Here is a 14,003-nt window from a genome sequence, read left to right as displayed (position 1 = left end):
TGTACAATGTAGTTTTAATTTCAGGTGTACAGTATCAACACTTCCATAAACACACTGTGCTCATCACAAGTGCACTCCTTAATCCCCATCACCCATTTAACCCATCCCCCCCACACACAGTTCCCCTCCAGTAACCCTCAAGTTGTTCCCTATAGTTAACAGTCTGTTTTATGCCTCTCTCTTATTTCCCATGTTGATTCCACATATGAGTGAAATCATAGGGTATTTGTCTTTCTCTGACTTATTTCACTTAGCATAATACTCTTTAGCCCTGTCCACATTGTTGCAAATGGCAAGATTTCATTCTTTTTTATGTCTGAGTAATATTCATTGTGTGTGTGGAGATATATATATATATATATATATATATATACACACACACACACACATACGTTATGTATATATACATATATACATATATATATATAATATACATACGTATATATATGTATATATATATATACATACGTATGTGTGTGTGTATATATATATCTCCACACACATACATACATGTGTATACACACATACATATGTATACATATATGTATGTATGTATATATACATATGTATGTATATATACATACATATATGTCTACATATGTATGTGTGTGTATATATATATATATTTATTTATTTATTTATTTATTTATCTTCTTTATCCATTTATCCATTCATCTGTGGATGTACACTTGGGCTATTTCCATGATTTGGCTATTGTAGGTAATGAATTAGTATATTTGTATTCTTTGGGTAAATATCTGGTAGTGCAATGGCTGAATCATAGGGTACTTTTATTTTAAACTTTTTGAGAAACCTCCATGCTGTTTTCCAGAGTGGCTGCACCAGATTGCATTACCACCAACAGTGCAAGAGAGTTCCTTTTTCTCCACATCTTCACCAACACCTGTTGTTTGCACACAGTTACTAAATTTCTATAGTTAGAAGAGTTGCCTCTTTGCAAGACAGTGATATAGCATGGACAATAATATCTCAGACCTACCTTTACAGTTTGAAGAAATATAGTTATTAGAGTTTGTCTATGTTACAAGGCAAAGTCGAGGATTAAAACCTGATGCAGGACTTTTTAACTGTTTTAGTTCCTTAGACACCTTGGGAATCAAACTATGGGAACTATTTAGAATAATAAATCAATAATAATAGGATATATAAAAAAAGGAAATATGTTTATCCAAATTAAATAAGAAACAAAAGCAAAATGTGTTTAATTATTGTCATATGTGCCTTATTCTAGTGCAAGTCTAATGATTATTTAAGATATATCATAACTAAAATGCAACATAAAATATCTATGATTTCTGTTGGTTTAATAGTCACACATACTGTTACTATCACTACAGTACTTGTATATTCTGATATTCATAATAGAAATACTAAATTCCAGTAATAGATTAATAAAAATAATGACATACTTTTTTCTATTCATTATCTTTACCTTTCTAAATTCCATTCACATAACCTCAGTCTAGGGAAATGAAGCAGGTAATTGTGACCCAACAAAGGAACAGGTTCCAAGGTCCATTTGTGGGAATTAATAAATATTATATTAGCTAAGAGCCCTTAATATAATTTGACTATGTTGTTCTTATTTTATAGCCAGAGTTTATAAAAATTTTGAGGAAAGTAGATAATTTATAAATTAATTCAATATTAAATTTATAAAAAAAAACCTTTTTTCTACTTCATGATTCACTAGATTGGTGGATTTCAGATCTATGCTGAGTTAATTAACTTATGTTCATCCTTTAATAGGGGAAATAGAGATATGTCTCATTTTTATTGAGTAGTTTTTTTGTTTTATTGTCTCTAAAATGATTCTGAATATAGCTCAGCACCCGGAGCCTATTCTATGGAGGTTAACTGAAGATGTTACTAATGATTTTTTTTTTTATTCTTTCTACCAATTATTAGGAGCTAAGGAAAGTGTTTTGGCTGATAGGACAATAGCATTGGGCAGACTTTAAAGGAGTTACAAGAAACTCAAGGGCCATGGTGAAGTGTGGTTTCAATGTAAATGAGTTTGCTTTGTGTGATTTCAATACAAAAATCAAGAAAAGAAATGATAGATTTTTGAGCCAACATGTTCTTGTTTTTTAATAAAACCTAAATAGTATTAGCAAAACATTTAGCTGCCTAAATTAAGGAAAAGCTGTTTTTTATTTCTCTCATGCAATGTCTAAGTGTGTTTTGGGAAAGTTTATCTTTATTTAATTTTTAACTTTTCTTATATACAAAATTAGGAACTTGTTCCATTTTCAATGAAAAACTTATATTTTGGAAATTATTTATTTTTTCTTACTTTTAAATGTATTTGTAAATTGCAAAATGTATTTATTTTGCATACAGACATTCATTGTCACATATATGCATATGTTACATTTTAGTAACATAACAAAAATAAGAAAGTATATTTCATGTGGGGAGTTCACAACTAATTTGATAACACAAGTATATAAAAAATAAAACGATACAGCAAATAGAGGGATTACAAATAACAGGTCAGCCAGAAAGTTCCAATGTACTTCTATAAGTCAAGGAAATCCTCAATAACAAGACAATTAGTCTGAACTATCTTTAATCTGAACTATCTTGTAAGATGAGTACAGGTTAAAGATAAGTAAGAATTTGAATTCCATATCAGAGCTTATAGAGTGATGGCTCAGATTTTAGGTAGGCTTTCAAAACCAGGTCCAAAAAGGAATTTAAATAGATAAGAGCTATTAGAAGGATTAGATCAGTAGCACATATATATTTTTGTATATATTATATACACACATATATTGCACTTTTATGTATATATGCATGTATATGAGTGATGTTTTGCATATATTGAGTCATTAAGAAACTATTAAATTATTGCTCAATTTATCTTGGGCTAATAATGAGTGTAGCTTTAGAATTTTAGTATTTTTAAGCAAGTTTGCTGTTGGAAGGAATGAGATATCACATAATTAACAGCTGGCTAAATGAATTAGCCATAACTGAATAAGGATTTTTCAATGCCAGAGCTCTACAGGAGAGTGACTCTTGAAAGTAAATAAATGGACTGTAATATCTGCTCTTTTATCAATACAGGACATTTACTCATTGGCCCAAGGCACTGTGTATTTGTGTAGGATAGTCACTTTTTATCCAAACAAATCTTAGCATCTCTCATACCACACAAACTTCCCTTTCCAAAATGTGCTATATTTAATTTAAACCTGAACCATGGAATCTCACTATTTTCTCTTTGTTGTTGTTGTTGTTCCAAAGGGTGCTATATTTAATTTAAACCTGAATCATGGACTTTCACTATTTTCTCTTTGTTGTTGTTATTGTTGTTGTTATTACGAATAGTTTTAGTTGTGCTGTTTGCTGCACTGAAGAGGCAGAGAAAAAAGGAACCTCTGATAATTTCAAAAGACGATGTCCGTGACAACATTGTGACCTATAATGATGAAGGTGGTGGGGAAGAAGATACCCAAGCTTTTGACATTGGCACCTTAAGGAATCCAGAAGCAAGAGAAGACAGTAAACTTAGAAGAGATGTAATGCCTGAAACTATTTTTCAGATAAGGAGGACTGTGCCTCTGTGGGAAAATATTGATGTACAAGATTTTATCCATCGAAGATTGAAAGAAAATGACTCAGACCCAAGTGCACCACCTTATGATTCACTGGCAACATACGCCTACGAAGGCAATGATTCCATAGCCGATTCACTCAGTTCTTTGGAGTCTCTCACAGCCGATTGTAACCAAGATTATGATTACCTCAGCGACTGGGGACCTCGTTTTAAAAAGCTTGCTGATATGTATGGGGGTGATGACAGTGACCGAGATTAAGAGTATCGTATGACTTGATCCATGTTAGTGGAAGTACGCTTCTTGTTACTAGATTGAGTGGCCTGCATTCTCTTCCTTGGAGGAAATTTTTTAAAAATTGAAATTACAAACAATACGTAGGTGTTGTCTTAGTAAGGGTCTGCTTAATCAGTAAGTTTCTGTGAATGAATATGAATGATATAGATTTTAAAAAAAGTAATAATAACCAGTTCACTCTCTTTGCCTAGCAATCTCTGAACGAAAGTATATCACATCAATAATCAATACAAATTACATAAAAGGCTTTTTGTGCCTTTCCTTAAATATAAAGACTTTATAAATGTTTTCTTAATTGACTTATAGTCACCTTTACTATTAAACATTGTGCAACTGCTTTGTAAATTAATATGAAAATATATCCCTAAAGAAATAGGAATGACTATTACTGCCATATTTATTTAGTTGAAGAATGTCTTTGTGTTAATTCATTCATATTTTTATAAATGTATATTTATATTTTTGTATTTTTATGAAATAAACTAGTATTTATAAAAATAAATATCATTTTATTTACTTCCTAGAAGCAGTTCTGATCTCAATTATAACAGAAATTTTTTACATCTTTATAGACAAAACACAATTTACTCAGGGAAAAAACAGCTAAGTTACTGCATGTGATTTGGAACTAGAATGTAGCAAGACTATAAAAGAGCTTTAGTGTAAGTTATGATTTTTTGTTTCTGCCACTTGAATATGGACAAATGCTTATTCAACCACTGATATCTACCCATTAATAGGATATGAGACCTTTGAAATATAAACTATTATAAATATACTTGTGAATGATTATGGTTTTTATATAATTTTTTCTATAGAATCAGCCAGTGAATTTTATTTGAGAGTATATGAAGTATGTGTAAGAAATGTTATATGTGTCAGGGGAAAAAATGTAAATCACTCTTTCTCCTTCAACGGAAGTTTTCAGAATGAAAAGGAATAGTTCTGATTTTGTTCTCCTCATCAGATAATTCATGGAATATAAGCCAGGTGACATTTAAAATGAGTATCAACAAACTAGAGGGTTTTTTTTTAATTGAAAACTTTATTGCGTAGATTCAAAGTCACTGTATTTGAGGAAATCTTGAAATAACTGGTGACATGTAGGCTGAAGATTAAAAAAAATTAGGGAATGTGTGGTTTTACTAATGATTGGGATTGTAAAAAAAATCTGTTTTTGGACAGAATTTGGACCCTTTAAGACATGAGAAAGAGGAAGAGAGTAGCAGAATTGTGCATAATAATCATTAGCAAATCTCTGAGACTGCTATGCAGAAAACCTGCCTCGGTTTAATCTGGAGAATAAAACCTAAACTAAAATATGGAAACTTCACAAGGAGATTACATACTATTCATTTCCTGTGCCATGAATTATCTTTTGCTTTCTCTTTTATTATTCATCCTTTAAGGAGTAAATATCATACCCAGGGTCATTCTTAATGTGGAATTTATTTAGAAATTTAACACTGACTAGTCTGTTACCAAGCCTTTTTAAATAGCAAATACCAATTATAGACAAATTTGTGTATTCTGTTACTATGTTATAAAATTTTCAAAGACCATTCAAGAACTTTAGCACCAGTAGCTGACACATATTACAGATTTAATTTGATGCTGAGAAAATAAAATATACTTTGCACTTAAGAAAAATTTGAAATTTTTCTAATCATTGGAATTTTCCAGAAAACAGAAAGTTTTTAAGTTTTAGGTTTAGTTTAGAAAGTTTTTTTTTTGTTTTGTTTTTTGTTTTTTTTACTTTAGAAAGTAATTAAGTTTTCCCATTGCTAGAGCTATTCCAGCATGAATCAGACAAATATTTGAGGAGGATAACGTTGAGTGGCTTAAAGCAGTCGGCAAAAATGAATTAGATATCTATTAAACTTCTTATCACTTTATTCTATAATCACTAGAATAAGTGGCAAGAAGTAAACAAATTAAGAAGAGGCTATAATGACTGTACGTGTAACAGCTGTCTAGAAATGAAAAAAAAATCATGTTGAGTCAGAAAAGGGGAATTGGTAGTTACATTGCATGCCTGGGTTTACCACACTTCAAATACTAAGCGCATCACAACAAACCAAGCTACCTGTAAGTTGTAAACCTACAACTGCAATGAGGAAATCATATTAATACCACATAGAATAAGACACATTAAATTTTTAAGCTTGATTATGAAGAAATATTCATTTGATTACCATTTTTCAGCACTTTAATAAAACTGGTTTGAGTTCTCCCTTTCCTGGATCTGAGAATGACTGATATACCGATGTCTTTGTGAGGACAGAGCTAATAGATTTCATACTTAATAAGTATATGATTGTTTTTGCTATCAATCAAGGAGTCCTATTTGGTCAAAGAAATTACCAGTTTCATGAAATATTAATGCTTTTCATAATTTTCTAATAATCTATGAAATTCCTGTAGTAGGAAAATGCATTTAGAAGACTGATCAGCTTTTTTGTAAATAAAAAAAAAAAATTTCCTAATTGAGAAGTAAAAAAAAATATATATATATATATATAACTTCCCCACCCATACCCACACAAAAAATAGAGATAATAATATTTACTCTATTGTATTTGGATAATTTTATTTCATTAAGATGCACACAATACATTCAATAATATTAGTTTCCATCACTTGATTCTCATGGGACTGAGACACTGGTAAAATCTGAGGAAAATTAATTCTTAAAGTGTGTTTACTTTCCAAACAAAATAAATTAGTTAGCTTTGACTGTTTAAACTTAAGATAAAATTGAAGCTAGTTGAGTAAACATTTTTTTCCAAATATAATTAAAACAATCATTGTTTTATATATTCAATAAATTCAAAATAATATATTGTCTATATTTATATCTGAAGTTTTTTTCAGAGAGAGGAACCCATCTACATTATTTGCACTTTAAGATATGGACTGGGTGGTAGTATCTTCAATCCTGCTCTTAGACACGTGAAATAGATTCCAGTCACTTAAAAAAATCAATTTAGTAAAGAAAAGAAAACAGCATTACCAACACAAAGCAGTAAACAAATAAGGGGAAAAAATCCTACCATAGCCAGTGGTTGAACTGACCTCAGTTGATTATTCCTTCCACTTTGGCGTAACCACTATAGCTGGCTGCCAGGATCCTTTATTATATTGGGTATTCTTTTATTTTACTCAGCCTCCCTGACTGGCTTCTTCCGTCTAACTCTGTATTTTAGAGTAGACCAAGCCCTCTTTTTTCTTTTCTTTTCTTTTCTTTTCTTTTCTTTTCTTTTCTTTTCTTTTCTTTTCTTAACTTAAATTCTGGCTCTTGATGATCTATCCACTTTCCCAGTTTCTATACATTTTTACATCAATATCCATATGAACATATAGATATATCAATATAGAGATAAATTGAAAATTCTCAAACTTAGACCTCCATCTTTGGAGGTCTACAACCCCCTATCTTTGCTTCATTCCTATAATCCAAACATATTTCCAATGAACTGTTCTAAATTTCCACATGAAAGTTTAATGAAGGGGGATATGTCCAAATTTTAACCTCTAATTTTTGCCCCCAAAATCTGTTCTCCTCTAAAAGTGGCCCAAGTTGATGGAAAAAAAAAAAAAAAAAAAGACCACAACATCTTCCTACCTGTCCAGGTCAAAAATCTTGCAGTCATCCTTCATTTCTGTTATTCTATAATCCTTCATAGGCTATACTTTAGGAAATCCTATTGACTATACCCTCAAAATCTGTCTGGTATATAATAAATTTTCATCACATCCCCGGCTACAATCCTGGCATTTTGTGCACCTGGATTATCGCAGTATACTTCTAAGAGTTCTTTCTTACTCACCTTGGCTCCTACCATCTATTTGAAAAGACTGAAGAGAGAATACAGACTGGTGTGCATTTCTTTTTCTTCTTTGTTTTCTTTTCCTTCCTTCCTTCCTTCCTTCCTTCCTTCCTTCCTTCCTTCCTTCCTTTTCTTTCTTTTCTTCCTTCCTTCCCTCCGTTCAATTAGGTAAGCATGAACATCTCATTTCTCTATTCAAAACCTATCAATTGTTCTTTACAGTGAAAGTCAGTCCTCACGAAGTTATCAAGTACCCTTTATCTCTTTGATCTTACTCTCCTCTAATTCCTTAACTCATTTCACTTCAGTTATTCTGGGCTCCTTGTTCTTCCTTTAAAACACTAAGCATTTTCCCTTTACACTGACTGATCACTATCCTTGAAATTAGTTTTCCCCAGATATTCATGAAGTTAACCATTAGAACTTCTTTCCAGTCCTGGGTCAAACGCCACTGAAAACTACAACCCCCAAAACCCATTTCTCCTTTCCCGATTTATTTTAAAATAAATATTTTCCACAGAAAATATCACTGTTGAACGCAATGTATAATGTGTTTATCACTTAATTATTTCATTTGCCAAATTCTACTAGAATGATTGTTGGTTCACAAACTGGCCTTTCCACACACAGGGCAAGGGGAGGTGGAAGAAGGAGGAAGGCCCCTCCAGACTGGCCAGCGGCAGGTTTAATAAGCAAAGGAACTTGCATACGAGGCTTGTCTTGAGCAGCAACAGGACAAGTTACATTTCTGCACCTGCCAGCCAGAATCTTAAAAGTTTGTCAAAGGATTTAACTGGATTCAGTCACCTACTCAGCCTAGTTGGTCTCCACAGCTCCTTACTCTCTCAAAGGTGCAACACTGAAACAGCTCCTAGTGTGAGAATGGTGGGCAAAATGTACATTGCAAGGACAGGGGAGGGTTGTGAGGAGCTTCTGAAAACCCAGGGTCTAGTTTGGGGGTCAGCCTGAGGTCACATACTCTCAGTGACCTCTTCCAACAAGAATTCTTCCCAAATCATACCTTGTTAACGTGCAGCAAATATTTGTTAAAAGTTAAGTGACATGCTCAATATTTAGATATGATACTTTTCTTAATTTGGTAAAATATTATCAACACACAGGACTTTAAATAAAACAAATGTAAACAAAAAAGAATTATATTCAAATTCATAACAAAGTATATGCCTTCAACACAGTATTGATTACAGCCTAGAGTATTAAATCTAAGTACTGTATGCTGAATTCTGGTTGATCATGATTAGGTCACTATTTAAAAAGATCTTTTCAAAATTACAGAAAGCATGACTAAATTTTTTCCAGTTTTTAAAAAAGCCTCCCTAAATTAAAATTGTATTCAATGATCCGTGCTTCTAAAAGTATACGGTAATGGGATTTTACTAGATTTCAGGCCATCAATTCTAAACGCCAGAATCAAAACACAAGCCAACACAAATAAGGAATCAAAGAAACAGCCTTCTCTGTGCAGTTTTAATTACCTTTATAATCACCTAATTATTGGATTGGTTTTAGCCCTCTTTTCTCACATTTGGATAATATTTTGTGAATAAAGGCAAGCTGAACAACCTATGAAAATGTTTTCTTACTTAAATATGTTTAATTACTTTCCAAATTTCAGTAATGATGTGTGACTATTTTTTAAAAATAAGCATTGTTTGGGGGCGCTTGGGTAGCTCAGTCGGTTAAGCATTCAACTTTGGCCTAGGTCATGATCTCACCATTAGGAGTTCTAGCCCAGCATCGGGCTCTGTCCTAACAGCTTAGAGCTTGGAGCCTGCTTTACAGTCTGTGTCTCCCTCTGTCTCTCTCCCTCTGCCCCTCCCCCACTCTTCCTGTCTCTCTCTTTCAAAAATAAATAAACATTAAAAAAATTAAAATAAATAAACATTGCTTAATAACAGTTCATATAAAAAAAAAACACCAGCTATTTATTATGTTCAAACTAGCAATGTACAGACATTGGGCCTTATCTTACCTGCAGTTTTTGTTATTGTTGTTGTTTGATGGAATATTATTACCAAATATAGTGTTAAAAAGGACAACAAAAATCACCATAGTATTACCAGCATTTAAAGGCCAAGGTATTTCACCTATACATAATTCCCTGTGGATTTTCCTGTGGAATCTAGTAGTGAAATTAGGTAGTTTTCTGCTATATTTATGTATCACTCAGTAAATCTCAACAACTGCCAGTTCATGTCTATTATTTTCTTATTGTTTCTAAACACATAATCATGTAATTTTGATAGTAGCCATTTTTCAATAACATATAAATATCTTTCACAAATATGTGGCTTGCATTTTCACTGTAATTAATTTCAATGTAACCAAAATTATGTATACTATGAAGTTAACCATTAACTATGTCTTATGGTTTCCCTGCAATTTTTTGCTTGGTTTTCTATGTATCCTTATTACTAATTCAGCTCCAAATTCTGTCAGCTGTATAAATTTTCTCTCTCGAGGTTCAGAAGCACAAAAAAAGTGGAGAGCTAATTTCATCTCCTTGAAGAAATATTTCCTTCAGTCACTGAACTGTTCTACTGAGTGAGATTAACTGTCTTCTAAGCCAGATGCATCCTGGTACCTCCTCCCACCATCTACCTGGGCATTCCCTGAGTCTCTCCTCCAGAACTGGAATCCAGAGTCCTATGACCCATGTCAAACACTTTCAGTCTTTTTTTCTTGTTCCTTCTCCCCATTCATGTTTAGGATAATTTTGTCTACATATCTCTTAAATGACATTACTACACATTTGTGTCTAATACTATACTTCCATTGTGTTTTACACAAACAGAAATGCTTTAGTAATCACTTGTCTTTTGGCTCTAACTGTATTGGTGTCGTGAAGTTTCACTAGTTTGAAGGAAGTATTTCAACTCCTTGGTCACCAGAAATTTCTCCAAGGACATTTACACAGCAGCTTCATTAGTTTATATGATCTGCCTATTCCTCATAGGCATTAGGCATTTGAGTTTGTAACAATGTTAGTATACAACCTTGACCAGAATTCTAAAAAAAAATTATGAATGCTATTATCAATAAATCTTATTTATTTGATTTTAATTATTATAAATTTAGTCTATGATCATTACTTATACTAATATATAATAGCCTCACATATATGCATTATAAGGAAATACATTTTGGGTAGTCATATTCTTGAAATGAATGTATAAACATTCAGATCTGGTTTTGTCTGTTTGGTTTTATTACACCAATTCAAGTCTACTTTTCAGTGTATATAATCCTGAAAAATGCATTTAAAACCCTTCAGATACTTGGAAATTCAGTATGCACACATTGATTTAATAATCAAGTACAACATGATCTAGAATAATATGCACAAAATATCAACTAAAGCCAAATAAAGTATATACCTTTATATATTTATTTGAATCAAATGTTATATTCCTCAGAGTATATCACATTTATAACCTCTCTCTCCTACCAGCTTTGTAAGAATAGTTCAGTTGTGTGGTCTGTTAGTTTCAAATTTATTTATTTTATTTTATTTTATTTTTTTTAATTTTTTTTTTCAATGTTTTTTATTTATTTTTGGGACAGAGAGAGACAGAGCATGAACGGGGGAGGGGCAGAGAGAGAGGGAGACACAGAATCGGAAACAGGCTCCAGGCTCCGAGCCATCAGCCCAGAGCCCGACGCGGAGCTCGAACTCACGGACCGCGAGATCGTGACCTGGCTGAAGTCGGACGCTTAACCGACTGCGCCACCCAGGCGCCCCTCTAATTTATTTTTTTATAGGAAACATATTGGTGCCTTTTTCTATTAATTACAGGAATAGTATACTGAGAAAAGTAATGCTTTTAATGGAAAGTATTGATTCAAATTATAATTTACTTTTTTCAGGATGCTATAGCAACAAAGAAACTTCACTGATAAAATCTTATGTAAGTTAATGATTAACTTATTAATTTTATAAATCCCAATTAAATGCTAGGATTATGTGAATCTAGGTGAAAAAAAAAGCAAAAATAGGACAGCGCAGAACCCATTTCTTATAAGACTTCAAAATTCAATTCAATAGACAAAACATTAACATGAGTAACTAAAATATAAAGTGGTATGTGATTAAGGCTTAGAAATGGTATAAAAAAAGGGTAAAATAGTATTTCTTGGCTTCACATGTGTTTCACAATTATATCATTTAAAAACTGGTAAACTAGAATTACTATATCCGGTAAAAATCAATCAAAGTCACCTTTGAATAAAATACGGTAAGGAGCTGTTTCTACTTAATTTAACTCAGTCAATTTTGATATTAAAATTTAAGATCACAGTGTAACGAGGACACAGACACCATTTTTTGATATTTGACTACTGAGAGCTTTAAAGCCTTACCCTTCCCTCTTTTCCTTGAGCCCCAAGTCTGGACAAGCTGATAAAAGTCTGGCTGTTCCTTCTTTGGGCACAGACAGGAAATTCAATTCACATACGTCCTACCCATAGGAGCAAAGTTTCATCTAGCCCCGCCCTCTAATCACAATGAAAACTTAGCCATTTTGGAATTACTTGAGAGGCTTCAGTGTTCTCCCAAGAGGTGTCAGTCATATGAATAGTAAAGCTTTTCATACCTTATTGGTGTGTGTGCATGGCATCTTTGGTCTCTATGTTCAAGTCACACTTTGAGTGGGAGTCCATCTACCTGTGCAGAAGACCACAAGAAACAAATTACTATTAAGTTTTAGACATCTAAAAATGGTAGTTTGGCAAGGTCAAAACAGATAAAATATGATTTTATAAACATTTAAAATACTCTAAAATATTTCACAGATATTTTATAATGGTCCTCTTAATCATGAAATTACTCAAAATATCATTGTATTTATTTATTAAATGCAATAATTTAGTATAGAGCATATTTGTGGTTTTAATTATAGGGTAATGCACACTTGGTTATTGACAGACTAAGGAAGTTGGTAAATAGAAGAAGAGAATAGCTACATTAAGATGTATTTATGCTCCCATGTGCTAGGCGCCATACTCAGCATTTTACAGGGATTACTCACGTAAGTCTCAAAAATCTTTTGAGACAAGTATTATCCTTCTCTTTATATATAACAGGGAGCTAAAATTTATTTAAGGTTAAAGGTTAGTAAAATATGAAGAAAAGCTTTAAATCTAGGCAGCCTGACTCGATATGGTAGGCTCAGCTTTTTAACCAGTATCCTATATTAGGTCATCATTTCATGAAATGGAAAGCATGGTAGTAGCATCGAGTTAGGAACTTTTAATCATATATTTGTCTCAGAAAATATCAATCATATTCAATTTGATTAAAAATATAATGAAATGGCTGGCTCAGTCAGTAGAGCATGTGACTCTTGATCTCGGGATTATAAATTCAAGCCCCGCATTGGGTGTAGAGATTACTTAAAAATAAAATCTTTAAAAAAAAATAATAAAATGTCCACTAACAATTTGGGGTTTTGAAAAACTAAAGGATATAAAATATTTTTCTTGTAAATGAAAGGATCTGAAATTACACAAGCAAGTTCTAGATAAGGGTAATACCAGAATCTGAAGACATATAATATCTAATAATAAATAGCAAAAGCTAACAAAACTGCAGCACATAAAGCGATGTATTAAAAATTGATACTCTGTGGGACACCTTGGTGGCTCAGTCAGTTAAGCGTCCAAATCTTGATTTGGGCTCAGTTCACGATCTCACAGTTTGTGGGACTGAGCCTGGGTAGGGCTCCTTGCTGACAGCATGGAGGCTCATTGGGATTCTCTGTCTCCCTCTCTCTGCCCCTCCCCCACTCGTGTACACTGTCTCCCTCTCTCTCTCTCAAAATAAATAAACTTAAAAAAAATGCCACAATATGTACGAGATTTCTATTGATTATTTCTCCTTAGATGGGGAAATCACTCTGTGATTAGGAGAAATTCCCACAAAATCTTGTATATTAAATACATTGCATTGGATAATAAGTTATATGGAGTATATGTAGAATTAAATATGTCTACTTTCCTTAAAAATTAAATATTTTGACTTTATTTTTACTCTTCGGTTAATGCTAATAATAATAGGTAAATTTGTATTCATACTTCTTTAAATTTTTTTAAATATTTACTTTTGAGAGAGAGAGACAGCGAGTGAGGGAGGGGCAGAGAGAAAGAGAGACACAGAATCCAAAGCAGGTTCCAGGCTCTGAGCTGTCAGCACAGAGTCTGATGTAGGGCTCAAACCCACAGACTACAAGATCATGACTTGAGCGGAAATCGGACGGTTAACCAACTGAGCCAC

General features: G+C 32.5%; 1 protein-coding gene across 2 annotated transcripts in view; it reads left to right on the top strand.

Moving 5' to 3' along the window:
* CDH9 (cadherin 9) overlaps positions 1 to 4,383 on the top strand; it is a 136,269-nt gene extending 131,886 nt beyond the window's left edge. For both annotated transcript variants that reach the window (XM_019450738.2, XM_019450739.2), the window contains exon 12: positions 3,358 to 4,383. In XM_019450738.2, the coding sequence (XP_019306283.1) occupies positions 3,358 to 3,845 (488 nt within the window). In that variant the 3' untranslated portion in view covers positions 3,846 to 4,383. The remainder of the gene's footprint in view (positions 1 to 3,357) is intronic.
* The last annotated feature ends 9,620 nt before the right edge of the window (positions 4,384 to 14,003 follow it).

This window comes from Panthera pardus, unplaced genomic scaffold (assembly GCF_024362965.1).
Source record: "Panthera pardus isolate Hobbes unplaced genomic scaffold, ASM2436296v1 HiC_scaffold_2, whole genome shotgun sequence".
NCBI lineage: Eukaryota > Metazoa > Chordata > Mammalia > Carnivora > Felidae > Panthera > Panthera pardus.
This window is presented reverse-complemented; position numbering and strand designations above follow the sequence as displayed.